At 33.2% G+C, this 15,002-nt stretch overlaps 1 protein-coding gene across 4 annotated transcripts; it reads left to right on the forward strand.

Annotated features, from left to right (window-relative positions):
• Positions 1 to 852: 852 nt before the first annotated feature.
• LOC120265422 lies at positions 853 to 4,612 on the forward strand. Of its 4 annotated transcripts, XR_005537622.1 has the most exons (4): positions 853 to 982; positions 1,109 to 3,253; positions 3,323 to 3,436; positions 3,872 to 3,970. XR_005537622.1 is itself a non-coding variant. In XM_039273322.1 (3 exons), the coding sequence occupies exons 2-3, from the start codon at positions 1,160 to 1,162 to the stop codon at positions 4,307 to 4,309; spliced, it is 2,532 nt and encodes an 843-aa protein (XP_039129256.1). In that variant the 5' UTR covers positions 853 to 982; positions 1,109 to 1,159; the 3' UTR covers positions 4,310 to 4,612. The 4 variants fall into 4 exon arrangements, 3 of the variants coding, with proteins under 3 accessions (XP_039129256.1, XP_039129258.1, XP_039129257.1); XM_039273322.1 differs by lacking the exon at positions 3,323 to 3,436 and having other exon boundaries at positions 3,872 to 4,612; XM_039273324.1 differs by lacking the exon at positions 3,323 to 3,436 and having other exon boundaries at positions 854 to 982; positions 1,076 to 3,253; positions 3,872 to 4,612.
• Positions 4,613 to 15,002: the final 10,390 nt, after the last annotated feature.

The raw sequence follows: 15,002 nt of genomic DNA on the forward strand, positions 1-15,002 counted from the left end.
GCCCGCTCAGCTCAAAACTTTAGCTCAAAAATGATTTTGAGATTAAAACCAACCTTCAAAGCTTACAATTTTAAACTAAATTTTAGCTTTTACAAAGTTTAACATTGGCGTCTGTTTATGTATTGTTCATACATAAATAGAATTCAAAACTGACAACTACAGACAATTTGAAGAGGAATAAAACAGACAGTAAATGTCAGGATTAACTACCATCATGCATCAAAGGATTAAATTAAAGACTTCATGAATATTGTATATCCAAAGTCACAACCTAATTCATCCCCAGATCAAAACATGAAAACAGAACAAATGCACCACCAGTTTTGATCATTCAATTTCATCTTAATCCTATAGACAACCACCACATAGCTCAAAAATGCAGATTATCTGTCAATGTCGGTCCTGAATAATATACAATCCTCCAAACATTGACATTGACTAAATGATTCATTAATGTGCATTGACAAACAATAACTTACAATGCCTTCTTTCTAAAACATCTTGTCTTATGATGCATTTTATCAGCAAAAGAAATCCAAGTCATCACGCAAGAACATAACTTGAACATAGTGTTAAAAAAGACGTTTCTTGGATCCCATCATAAATATCCAATTGAATAGTCAATTAGTTTAACAAAACAAGAGGGTTCATTGAAGTTATGGCGAGAATTCTGAAGTTAAATGCACGCAGAAACAAAATGAGAGAGAATTGAACTGGTCCATGAAAGAAAATAAATATAATAAAGACTTTGATTTGGAAATGATATGCGAAGTGAAAATGACAGCAGCGATATGAAATGTCTTCTATATCACAAACAATACTTGTGGCCCAAAATTATGCACCTCACAAAGAAATCAAGCTGCTTCATTGAATTTTCCTTCCAATTAGGCATTGCAGCAGAGCACGCTTCTCTTGTGGATGTCAAATGTTGAAGATTTCAGCAATTTCAGATATATTCAGCCTGAGTTCAGACATGAGACAGGTTTGTTATCAGTCTTTCTTGTTAATTGTTATATCACAAACCAAACTTGCAGTCCAATCTCAAATGCTTTATAGAATTCTTTTCCCAACACAGGCATTATTCATTGTTAAATTGTCTATAACACAGCTGATAACCTACAAGGAGTAGAATCAGAGCAACAAAGAAGAAGAAAGCAATATGCCGATCAAGAAAAAGCAGTCAAATGAAGGAGATAACAGCATCCGTTTGCAGATCATCCCACAACCCAGTGAAGCCAGTACCAAGCTCAATGGCTCTGGTGGCTCGTTCTTTGAACCTCGAGCAGAAGGCAGCAATAGGAGCAATCCGACATCAACTGAGCCTAGAGCAGCTGATAGCCAATACAGGAATTTCTGGGACAAAGCTCCTGAGAAGAAGCTGACTCTCTTTGCTCTTCGCTTGGCAGTCCTTGAAAAGGCAGCCAGTGGCTTGGGAGCTCTCGGATTCATATGGGCAACTGTAGTTCTCCTAGGCGGATTTGCTACCTCCATGGTGAACAAAGATTTCTGGTTTGTTACTGTGATCCTATTTACTGAGGGTGCTAGAATTTTTAGCCGAAGCCACGAGCTTGAGTTGCAGCATCAGACAACGTGGACAATTGCCGATGCTGGAAAGCACAGTCTTCGAGCAATTGCATCCAGCTCCCGGTTCTTTATGCGAGTAATCAAAGCCATCTTTCAGCAATTATCAGCAATCAAATCAGAAAACCAACTACAGAAACATATCACTGATGATATCCAAATGATTGCCCATACTCCTGTTCTTCCTCATACTGGACAACAAACATGGATATCTTCCGATGTTACACTGATGTTGTATACTAATTGGGTCGTCTTATCCAAAAATATCAGCAGGGTGTTGTACTGGCTTCAGCTTCTATCTGCCGTTGCTTGTATGACTCTCTCATTGATGCGTCTGGTTCAACAAAACTACGGAGAGGACCAGCCTGGAACTGAGAATCGGAAACCAGCACTCAATCTCTTTTATGGCTTAGCATTGGCTGAAGCTCTCATGTTCTTGCTAGAAAAAGCATATTGGGAATGGACGATCAGCATCTGCAAGTTGCTTGAACAAGTTAAGCAGGAATGCGAATTTGGAACCGCAGATATAGGTATAGTGCCAATCAAGCGTTTCTTGTATGATGCATATTCAAGTTGCATCAATGGTAGTGTTTTTGATGGCTTGAAGATGGACCTTGTTTCTTTTGCTGGGGAGCTCTTGGATTCAGATTTCCATGATGAGCAGTTAATAGGGCTTCAGATACTGCAGAAGTTTGCAAAAAGTGACCGATTTTCAAGCGACACACTACGGAAGATAGGGACTTCAACTTCAATGATGGAGAGGCTAATTGATATGCTGAGTTGGAAGAACCCAGCTAAAGAGAAGATCAGAAGGTTAGCAGCTGAGATTGTGTCAAAGCTTGCAGGGAAGAAGCAGAATGCACTTCGTGTCGCAGGAATTCCAGCTTCGATGGAGTGCGTCTCTTCACTGTTATACACTGGTCGGAAATTAGACAACAAGCCTTATGAAATCTGGGGAAGGGACATTGTTGCAGACCAAACAAACTACGAGTTCTCTGCCTTCAATTTGTTGGGTTTACTGATATTGAAAAAGCTTGCCAATGATCATGAGAATTGCTGGAGAATTGGGAACACCAGAGGGCTTCTGGCAAAGATTATAGACTTCACAAGTACCGGGGAGCAACTCCTAAGAAATGACCATGCGACAGAATCTCAGATCAAAGCAGTGAAGAGGTCGCTGCAAGTTGCAAAGAAGCTGGTGAGCACAACTGGTGAGACTGGGAAGATGCTTCGACGAGAGATATCAAACATTGTTTTCACAGTAAGCAACATTAGAGACATCCTGGAGTATGGGGAAAATCATATGTTGCTGCAAATGCAAGGAATTGAGATGCTAACTAGTCTGGCAATGGACCAGGATGCAAGAGAGAAGATTGGAAGTACTGGGGGGATAATCAGATTGCTTCTTTCAATATTTTTCAAGCCAAGGTTAACACAGAAAGAAAATAAATTGTGTGTGGAAGCTGGTGAAACACTGGCATTGTTAACACTGGAGAGCATGCAGAATAGCAAACATATTCTGAATGAAAAGGGTGTTGTAGATCAGTTAGTTGATTTGCTAACAGACCCGGTACTCCAAATTAATTCATCCAGGATACTGAGGAACTTGTGCGCTTATTCGGGATCGGAAAACTTCTTCTGCTTGCGGGGAGTAACTGTTGCGGCACCAACTGTAAGTCTTTTTCCAAAAGTTTTTACAACAGTAATAGTAATCATCTGATATTATTTCTTTTTATACTAGAATGAAAACATTGATGCAAGTATCCAATGAAGAAGAGAACCAACCAAGTTTAAGTCTAGAAATCACAACTATTGTGAGGAAAATTATGGTCCTCTGTCCTACAAAAATCATCAGGTAATAGAATGCAGGTTAAGTAGAACTTAGAGATCCCTTTATTTGCAAGCAAGAGTTCTAATTTGAGATAAAATGCCTGAAACATACCCAATACGTTACTGTTTTATTTGAATATATCTGGCGTGTTCTTAAGCTAAACTAAATCATTGAATTTAATCTATTGCCAAATGCCATGACTTATATATTCTGAATGATAGCAAGCATATGCAAGTCCAATTGTCCAATGCAAAAAATTTAAAGCACAACAGGTAAGATAACAAGGCTCATTGATCATTTTTGGACATGATATTGAAAAACAATCACATAACCACTGTAATTTCTATAATAAATGAAAGCAGTAACATGGCTGCTTTTTGCCCAAAGTGAACCATGTGCTCTATTCTGTAAGTAGTAAACTCTAGAAAAAAAAGTAACTTGGTCTTTCTTTTCCTGCAGGTGCTGCACTCTATCATGGTGGAAGACGGAAAACTCCTCCAAGAATCTATTGGGCTCACAATGCAGATCTTCAGATTCATGACTCCTGAAGAACAAGATAAAGAACTAAAAAGAGCTTGCATTAGCGCAACAAACTTTGCAAAGAAACTATTAGAGATACTGGAAAAATACAATGCCCCATGCGTAAAGGTTCCGAGGATAAGGAGATTTGTCATAGAGCTGGTAATTTGGTTGATGAAATCACATGAGAAATATAGACAGTTATTCAGGAAGTTTGAAATGGACAGAGCAATCAAGAGTGTGGCTGAAACCACATCGGAGTTAGAATGCTTCCCTGTCTTTTCCGGTAGCATTGGACTCAACAGACATGATATAAGTCTGTCTTCTCTTGCTGATGTGGCTTTAGAGCTGCTAATGAATATGAAAAGTAAGATATGAAGCGAAAAAATCAACGAGAGCATCGAAATTGATCTGGTGTTGAGCACTTGATGAGAGCTGCATAAATAAGGTGCTTAAACAATAGCATAGAAGCTGATAGACAACCAAGAAATCTGAATTCATTTTTAAGAGCCCAGTTGTAGAATATATATAAAGGTATGTGTATATCTTGTTCATTTGTGCTCATTGTGGCACTTTCTATTGTTTGGATTTTGAGAGAAAACCTGTATAGTTTGATAATGATCCTCTATACAAAGTTCATAGTGACAAGTATTTTGTCTATAATAATTGCGACATTCTTCTACAAAATTATGGTTAGCACGCTCACAGAAAAGAAAGAACAATAAGTAACAAAAACATAGGGTTAATTGGAGAATGCATGTATTGTGATCCTTTTAAAATTTTGCAAAAATAAGAGCCAACTAGAAAAGGATTAATGCAGTTTGATTGCACCACTTATTTAGTCAATATGCATATGTTGAGATTTTGGATGAAGCAAAAATGATCTCCATCTCTATAAAATAATTAGAAAAATTTGTTATGATAACCGATATGGACTCATTAGTTATTTGATGTGCAAACAATTAGGAAATAATGAATTAGGAGGTTTTAAGATGAGAAAATTCCAGCAACTCAAGAAAAGTATAAGTCAGGTGAACACTTCATTCTATATTCACTTAAAGAATAGTGGAAAAAAAAAAATCTTAGTTCAAACTAGAAGTTTGAGGAATATATTATTATGCATGTAGATTGCCAGCTATAGTAAAACTATAAGTACTCCTGGGAGGAGCAACCAATTACCTGGGTCTTTTGCAGAAGTGTTTTGATGTCTTTTTCAGAAGCTAGAAAATGGTGTTTCTCACATAAGCTTGAAAAGAACTTCAAAAAGACATAAGTTAAGCACTTATTTTAGTGGGCCCTCAGGGTTTTTAAGAGAAGCATTAAGTTTTTAGCTCATTTAGTGTTTATTTAGAAAGTTTAGCATTTTTTGGGGGAAAAATGAATTCAAATAGACAAGATTACCGGTTGGCCAACTACAAGTTCAAATGAAAGTGATAGTCATCGTCCATTGAAATTAGATTCTAGTAAATGGAGTAATAAGGTATGACTTTTCTTAAAGTCAAAATCAATCAAGTAATTTACAATTTTTTTTTTCTAACAGTGGAAAAAAACTATTAGTTACTGTAGTTTGATACGTGCATAATCTACTTTAACTAGACACGTTGCAAATATATCAAATTAATAAATAAACCAAGATCTAATGCCATGTTATATGCAAACCAAACATATTATTTTTGTTTGATGCAACCCAAAAGTTTTATTAGTTACAATAAGAAACCCAAACATAGTGCCAACAAAAGCCACAAAACAATAAGGCTTGTGCTTTAGGGTCTCTTAGGCTCTGGCTTTTCCTAAGGCTCCCAATTCTCTTGTCGTAGTCAAATCCCTTTGCTCCTACACAATATATTTGGAATTTGGAAAGACACAGTATATGTGGAAAGGGTTGTAAAATTTGGCCAATTGAATTCATTCCAAATTTTTTAAGCATTAATTGTCTACTTAAGTACTTTCTCGGAATTTTTTATTTGTCATATTTTAGAGTTTTTTTAAATCTTTTTTATTTGTTCATTTAGAAAATTTATAAAATATAAAATATTATTTTTTAAAATTTATCTTTTATATTTAGTATACTTTTACAATCGTCAATAAATCATATTTAACTACACATTTTATCAAGTTATATTTTAAATAAAGGTAATATTGGAAAGTAAATATAATTTTTTTATAAATCTTAGGTTATCAACTAATTTTAACCGATTTTTTTTTTGTAATTTATGTAAATTAATTAAAATAGACAAGTAAAAAGAATGGAAAGAAATATAAAATATCATAGAAAAAGGGAAACTTACTGTTGCATTATTATCCATAAAGTCCATACAAAATCCAACTTGATAGTATTTGCTTAATTTATTGCTATTTCAAACAACTTAAACAAAACCTCTATTTAAAGGTATAACATGATATTTTTTTTTTCTTAAAACTCTCATATTACATTGATATTTCTTTTTTAACTACTGTTAATTTGAATCAACATATTTCATAAATTGTAACCAATCTCAGGTGTGCATTAGTAGAGAAACAAATTTATGTTTCCAGTTTTATTTTATTTTAGGCTATTTTTGATTGCCCTTTTTTTCCCTGGAAAAATTTTCTACGAGTCATTTTCCAGCTAAATAGGTTGTTTGTTTGCCAAAATTTTTAGTGGAAAATTTTTCCACAAACTTTGTCAGTGACCCTATTTTCCCTCAAATTAGTAGAAAATTTTTCCTGCTTTCACCCTGGGAAAAGTTTTCCAAGGGAAAACGTAAGGGGCTATGTGAAAAATAACGTGCGATTAAAATATTTACAATAACTTTTTTTAAAAAAATTTAAAAGAAAAGTTTTTTTTTTCTTTCAAATTTTTTTAAATAATAGATAAATTATATAATTTGATAATATTTTAAATAAATTTATCCAGATTAGTGAACAGATCCCGCGATGGTTTGATGGTAAGATTCAATTCTACTTAAAATAACTTTTCTTTTAAAAATTTAAAAGAAAAGTTTTTTCTTTTCTTTTAAATTAAAAAAAAAGATAAATTATATAACTTGATAATATTTTAAATAAATTTATTTAGATCAGTGAACAGATCCCGCGGCATTTTGATGGTAAGATTCAATTCCACGTAGCGCTGCTTATAATTTTAATAATTTTTTAAAAAATTTCCATGGAAAATGTGACTTTTTCCAAGGAAAATTGATGCAATCAAACAACAAATGAAGTTTTTTCCATGAATAATGTTTCATTTTCCGTGAAAAATAAGATCAATCAAACAACAAAATCTGAATTTTCTATGGAAATTTTTTGATTTTCTAGCTAGAAAATAATGCCAATCAAACGACTATTTTTTTTTCCCATGTAAAATTTTTTTTTCCAGCTATTTTCCATGTTGGCAATCAAACAGAGCCTTAATGTTTCTTTATAATTTAAATTTTCTTATTTTTTTACTATATCAAATTGTTGATTGGTTTTATTTACTTTTAGTGATAGTGGAAGATAAGTGCTATTTCAATTAGGTAATTTTCCCCCCATTTTATTTGATATAATAGTTTTTATTTTTATTTTTTTGTTTTTAATAAAACATCTACTTAAAAATATGAATATTGATATGAGAAACAACAAAGAAAGAGTAGACTAGTTAATTTGATCTTAAAAAGGCATGCTTGATAAATTTGTTACTAGTAATAAACAAAATATTACATGTGATTAAAATTTTAAAAATGACCAATTTTATTGTAATTTGTTTGAAGGAGATGAAATGCTAAAAGGGCAAAACTTTCTAACAGTGACAATATTGAGAGTCCTTTAAGGTTTAGCGGAGAGAACGAAGAAAATGCAATTTATATGGAGAATAAAGAATAACAGAATGAATATCTTCACATATAGAGTTAGATTTATATAATCCAACACCCTTAAGAAAAAATTGCCAATTTTAACTTGAGAGATAATTATTGAAAGGGGGCTTGTTAGAAATACTACTAGTAATTTGAATTTTCTAAGAGATGAGAACTCTATATATTTTTTGCATTATACATTACACTAAGAATTTACTAAGGGCTTGTTTGGTTGCTTGCATTTCAAAATACATTGTAAGTCAAATTACATGTAATTGAAATTACTGTATTTTCACTAACATCATGGTTGTTTGGTTGCATGTAACTGAAAATACTGTAATTACTTTTCCAGTGTTTGGTTTGATGTAAGTTGTGGGTTAACATCACCATGTCAAGTAAGTGGTGAGATTACCATTTTTTAAATTTTTTTTTTAAATTTTATAATTTTCTTCAATATTTCATTCTTTTAACTAATTGGGGAAGAATTTTGGAAATGAGGGAATGTACACAATACTTGGATTTAATCAGATCCAATTTGAGGGATTTTGTAGGTTCATTAATCAGCTCCCTAATTGTTTCATAACAAAATATTAATCAAATGATCTATTTAATAAAATAGATAGAATAATGAAACGGTGGCAAAATAAAATAGGTTTTATTAATAAAGGCAATCTCACATGCATCACAGGGTCTTCTACAATGAGATCTTAATAATTAAAAAAAGAGTATTTATTTACAATCAATGAATGGCTTTCAACAAAATAACACTAACAAACTATAGACAATCAACAGAATTAGACAGTGCTTTACAAATTTGTTAGATTTCTGAGATTGCCTAATGAATCTAGCAACTCTCAAGAGAAGAAATTTCCTGAAATAAGATTGCAGGAAAGAAAATGCAGCATGTAAGTTGTTAACTCTTGGTCAAAATTATACACAAACAATACATTGCTAGCAACGAAGCCTCATCAAAAAGAGAAAACCATTGCCCCATCCCATAAAAAATTATACACAAACAATAATCTTGGTCGAAATTCGGAACAAAATAAATAAATGAATAGACGTGAAAATCAAAAAGAGAAAATCATTGCCTCATCTCCATTGGCAGCAACGAAGCCCCATCCTTCCCGACAACCAATGGAGCCTCATCTCCATTGGTAGCAACGAAGCCCCATCCTCCCCATCATCGGAATCGGCGAAGCGATTAGGCTGGTCAGGGTGCATGATGTGGGCTAAAGGTTATCTTGGAGCCGGCTCTAGAAGGAAAGGACGAGTTTCTTAAGGCCTCGGAGGTCGAGGATGACGGCGGTGCCCCTATTCTTGGCAGACTTCTTGATGGCCTCGAGGAGGGAAAGGTCGACGCCGTTCTCTACAGTGGTGTCGCCCGCGTCTAGAAGTCCGAGGCCTACTCCTTTAGACTCGTCTTCTCATAGATGCTCACTAGGAAGTTGTCGGAGGGCGACACCGTCGGCTTTGTCACCGGAGGATTGATGGCTGACGGGAGCTTGTTGGATGGGTGGGCTGCTGCTTGGATGTGTCGAAGAGATTGTGAGACGAGAGAGTGGTGGTGTTGCCTTTGTGAGAGAGTGAGTGTAAGGGATAAAGTTATGCAGTATTTCAACTTACAGCCAATTTGGCTGTAAGTTGAAATGCTGCAAAATGGGCTTATTATGTAACTTGTTTTACATGTAATTGAGGGTTTTGCAACAAGCCAAACTTCAAAAAGTAGCTTTTATATGTAAAACATTTTACATTACACCTACTTATATCAAACCAAACACCCCCTAAATGGAGAAAAACATGATAGAAGTGGCTAGTGTACTAAAAGGAATTATATAAAGTTTTTTTGCTTTTGTTGCAAGTTGTTTTCAAATTCATATTTAAGTTCTCAACTAGTTAATGATGTTGTGAAGATTGGAAACATTTTAGTGCTAAATTCAAGCAACGTAATATATCTAATTAACACGTTCTTAATATGATTGCTTGGATAGAATTGGAAGTGTGATTACCAAAATAATTGAAAAAAATTATAATTTCAAATCAATAAAGCGAAAGAACATTGGAGAAATGTATTGTTGAGAATTATTTTTTGTAGAAACTTTAACAAAAAATAATTTGGGGTTCTAAGGGTAAAATGAAAAAAATTATGAGGATACCAAGGTAGTTATACCCGGCCCAGGCATTATCACGACCAAGCCTAGGGGTCAGGGGTTGATGGGTTCGGCCGGGTCTAATCGGGGTCAATAATAAAATATTAAAAAATATATAATAATGATAAAAATAGTATAACTTATATTTAATAATATAAAAAATAATTAATTTAATATGAGATTTAAAATTTAAATTTTATATATTCTTTGATTTTAAAAATATCTGAAAGATAAATTTAAAATTTAAAATTTAAAATTTTAGTTTTATTATATACTATCATTTATCATTAAATTTTTTTAAATATAAAATATTAAAAAAAGTCTCTCCTTAGGGTTGCATCGAGACTTATACTCTCTCTCTCTCTCTCGTCTGCTCATTGACTTCCTCTTTCTCAGCCGCCTATCTTTTCCCTGATTTCCTCTCTCCCAGTCACCCTCTCTCTTTTCCCTAACGTCCTTCCTGACTTCCTTACCCTCAGCCGTCCTCTCTCTTCTCATTGACTTTCTCTCTTAGCCATCCTTTCTCGTCTTCTCCCTGGCTTCCTCTCTGTTATTTTTTGGAAAATTTATTTTTCAGCTCGTTAATCCGGCCTGTTCACTAGTTTCCGGGTCAACAGACTGGGTTATCTGGTTTTTGGTCGATTTGCTTTAAAGATGAGTCAATGGGGGTAGATTGACTGACCTCATGGCCGGTTCTTGATTTTTCGGTCGAACTGGCTAGGCCGATCTGGGTTTAACAACATTAGATGATACCAATGAAAACTTCTTGAGTCTTATTGAAATGATTGCAAAGTTTGATTTAGTGATGCAAGAGCATGTTAGATGTATTCAAGTTAATGAAATGCATGATCATTATCTTGGTCATTAAATACAAAATGAGTTAATTGATTTATTAGCAAATGAAATAAAAACCACAATTGTGAAGAAAATCATTCAAACAAAACATTTATTATCATATTAGATTGTACTCTTGATGTAAATTACCATAAACACATGTTTAGATGTTTCATCAGTTCCAATACAAAAGAATAATAGTTGATAGGATTTATAAAAGTGGATGGTACATCACCGAAAGGACATTTGATGAGCTTATGTATACAATGAAAAATTTTGATGTTAATATTGATGATGTGAGAGGTCAAGGATATGACAATGAACCTAAGATGAAAGAAAAACATTAAGACATACAAAAACAATTGATTGATATCAATTCTAGAGCCCTTTATACATAACGTGGTTGTCATTCACTTAATTTGTTACTCACTAATATGGCTAATTGTTGCCTTAAACCTATTACCTTTTTGACAATTTTACAATATATTTATTAAGTGTTATAAAATTAAAAAAATCAAACAAACACAATACCCAAAGTGGAGAGGAGAAAAATAACCAACTCCTTATTCACTTATATTCACTTCAATTGTATATCATAGTTGTATTATACAAGATCACATCACCTCTATTTATAGGCTAAGATTGAAATGTCACATCTATTAAATTTCCCCTTAAATATCATGGAAAGATGAAGAGATATGGGAAGATGAATAGTTTTAGGAGTTTTAGGAGTTCAATGTTTAGGAGTTTGGGGAGATGAAGAGTTATGTATTAATAAGCCATAATATTAAGTGTCTTCTTACTCTAAAACAAAATGGGAGACTTTAAAAGATCATAATCTTAGTTTAACCATTAAGCCATTGACACAAACTCATTAAGAAAGACGTTTTGGAAGCGTGAAAGCAATTAGGTTTTAAGCTCTTGAAATAAGAAGTGAAGCCTAGGGGGCAAAGGTCAAGGGTTTAACCACCATCAATAATAAAATATTAAAAAATATATATTATAACAGTTAATAATGATAAAATATGATAAAAATATAATTATAATAATATAAGAAGCATAATATTTTAAATGTGATATTTGAATTAATACCATGCTCAAATAAACATACCAATATAAATAAAATAATTAATACATAATCAAATGATAAGTCATAACCACAATTACTTTAAGTATTAAATATTGATGTATTAAAAAATAGAATCCTAATGCATTTGATGCTCATATTAAAAGGAGTAAATTACTACTCAGTTACAAAAACAAACCAATGAGAATGCCAATAACAAAAAGTTGCAAACAAGAATTCAACAAATTAATACATCATAACATGAATATAATTTGTGTAAGTATTGAAGCAAATTGAAAAGAAATGAAAAACATTTTCATAGAAACATCAAAAGAGAACATCGGTGATTCACCGTCGAATCTCTACTTATTCACAATCTAAAAATATGTTTTCATGATATAAGATTTGAACAAAACATTGATATAATCCCATTTGGATCAATTACATAAGAAAGAATGCACAAAAAAAAATGAAGGAGTAGAGGAATTGAATGTTTATTGATTAGGGCATCACAATCTTGGGGAGATGTTATTGGGAATGCGAGTTGGAGATGTAGCCAACCTTGCAAGGGTGGAGAATCTTGAGATCCACAAGTGCTTTGATAGATATAAAGTTAACTATTTAAACCCTAATGAAGATTTTGATGCCCTAATCAATTGATAGATATAAAGTTAACTATTTAAACCCTAACCATATTGACCTGTTTGACTCAGCCGCGTTAATTGGTTCCCAATTGAACCGACTGGGTCACTAGGTCTGGGTCGGTTCCCCACATGGAGGGGTCAAGAGGTCACGCCCAAACCGGCCTCATGGTCGGCTCCTAGTTTTTCAGGTTGAACTGACCAAGCTAATTTGGGTCTGACTACATTGATTTTAACTAGTCACATTTAAAAAAAAAAAACTTAATAAACCATGTGTTGGAAAATTTAATATTTAGTGGAAATTAAAAGAGTTGAAACTCTTGAAACTTAAAGCTTAACAACTCCAATTCATTTGCAATTATATAGTTTGAAAAAGTTTTAAACCTTGTAAATTTTAATTTACGTTTGAGAAGTTTATAAGTATTGAAACTCCAAAATTTAATTTGGTTAATGGTTAGTAACTCACTTTCTCCAAGGCTTTATGAAAGGTTTCTTTGTTCAACTTTGGGAGATAAAAAATAAGAGAAGTTCCCTTTCCCTCTCCTTCTTCTACTCTCTCGTAGAATGAATAATTTCTAAAATCAGTGTGATAGAGCTCGGATAATTCAGTTTGTTGGAGTTGTAAAGTGGTGTTGTCTTATAACTGAAGACCGTTGTATCCTGAGAAGCAAGCACTAGTTCAAACCTAAGCACCGGAGGGTGACGAATCTATTTTAAGGAAACTATGTGCTACACAGGTCTCGGTTATGTATCTCCTCATCTTTGGGATCCAGTCTTTTCACTTTTAATATAAAATTTTATTTTTATGTAATTTTCTATTTATTAATATCCCACATAGGATTGATTGTATCCAACACCATGCTTTGATACTATGTTACATGTTTATTTGGTCTAATTCGACTGGGCTTCTCTATTCAAATCCAAAATTGTCAAATTAACCAATGCAGACCCTTTGAAACATGCTGGTCTATTTTACTAGTCACATTGCAAACATATCAAATGAACCATACTCTAATACCATATTAGATGCTTATATGGGCCTAATTCAATGAAAAGGCAAAAGGTAATAGGATGTAAAACCTAGACTTATAGTTACTAGTGGCTTTAACTAAAAAAGAGTCTAACAAGATTAATAAGGAAGGAATTCTTGTTCTAATAAGTAATGAATATGAACTAAAGTAATATAAGCACAATGAAGATAGTAAGAATGGATCGTTGGCTTAAATGTAAACAATTCAGAATGATAACGAAAAAAAAACAAGATGCACTTTATAAATTAAAGAAAACTTCATTTATTATTAACGTTTTCTTTTTAAATTTAAAGCCATTAAAAAAACATGGATATTGATTTTACAATGATCTAAATATTAATTGAAATTATATCAATATGCCACTCCTACAATAGCTAAGCGGTAAAGGCACTTGACTCTCTTGCGAGAGATCAATGGTTGAACTCCCTCCCATTGCATAGTTAAGGTGTAATAATAAAAGTGTGTGTGTGATTGGGATGACTTCTCCACATTGTCAAATATTAAAAAAAAAACAAAAAAAAACAAAAAAAAATTAGGAAAATTACTGTTTAACCCTCAGGAATTTTAAATCTTCCTAAACAGCCCCTGCAAGTTTTGAATACCCCGGACAACCCTTTCGTTATTGTTTCACTTGCTTTTTGCCCCCTGCAGAACACCCGACTATTGTCCATGTTGTGAAATTCCTTCTATGCCCTTGGAATTGGTGGGGAAAAAACCACCCAATCACATCATGTCAAACCTTTTTGCAAACCTTTTTTCATTATTTTTGCATTTGTTTTCTCAAACAAAGTTTGGAAGACTCATCACCTTGGATTGTTGGAGTTCAGCGGTTGCCTAATAAGGTGAGAATTTCTTCCTTGTTCTCACATTGCACATTAATCATCCTGCGAGAGAAAGAGTAACAATTTGTACAAATACAAGTTTATTATGGAGAGTATTTGTGCTATTGCTAGATACAACGGAGAAGGATGAGTGCTAGTGTTCACGGTGCTGACTTCTTAGGAATCAGTGTTAGCGGAGATATGTGAGCGATGGGGTCTGGATATTTCCCATGTCAAGGTGAAGTTTGTCACATCCAATGGACATAAAATGGTTTGTCCGATAAAAAATGAGATTGACTTCCAGCGCATGTGTCACGTGTACTCCCTCTTCAAATTTGCTGCAGTCGATCTAGTGGTTGACACAGATGATGTGGCATTGTCGCATCTTACTTAAAATGATTTCTTCTCATTGTAAAGTTTTTCTCATTTATGTTTTATGTTTACATAGTTGTAGAAATTAATTATTGCTTAATTATCCTAATGTCCGTTTAAAATCATATGTTTTCCCTTAAATAATCCAATTTCCATTTAAAGTTGCATAGTTTCCCTTTAACAATATTCTTTTCTATTTAAGATTTTCTTTTTCCTTTTTAATATTATTTTACCGTTTAAATTATTTAGTTTCCGTTTAAGCTTTTGTGTTTCTGCTTAAAATATTGACGTTTTCCGCTTAAACTGAAGTGCTGGCAGGAATTTGGATTTTGTGAGCGTATTCG

Source organism: Dioscorea cayenensis, chromosome 7, assembly GCF_009730915.1.
Source record: "Dioscorea cayenensis subsp. rotundata cultivar TDr96_F1 chromosome 7, TDr96_F1_v2_PseudoChromosome.rev07_lg8_w22 25.fasta, whole genome shotgun sequence".
Taxonomy (NCBI): Eukaryota; Viridiplantae; Streptophyta; class Magnoliopsida; order Dioscoreales; family Dioscoreaceae; genus Dioscorea; species Dioscorea cayenensis.

Coding starts and splice junctions, on each gene's coding strand:
- LOC120265422 (XM_039273322.1), top strand. CDS start 1,160: ATGCCGATCAAGAAAAAGCAGTCAAATGAAGGAGATAACAGCATCCGT. Junction 3,254..3,871: donor TAACTGTTGCGGCACCAACT/GTAAGTCTTTTT, acceptor CTTTTCCTGCAG/GTGCTGCACTCTATCATGGT.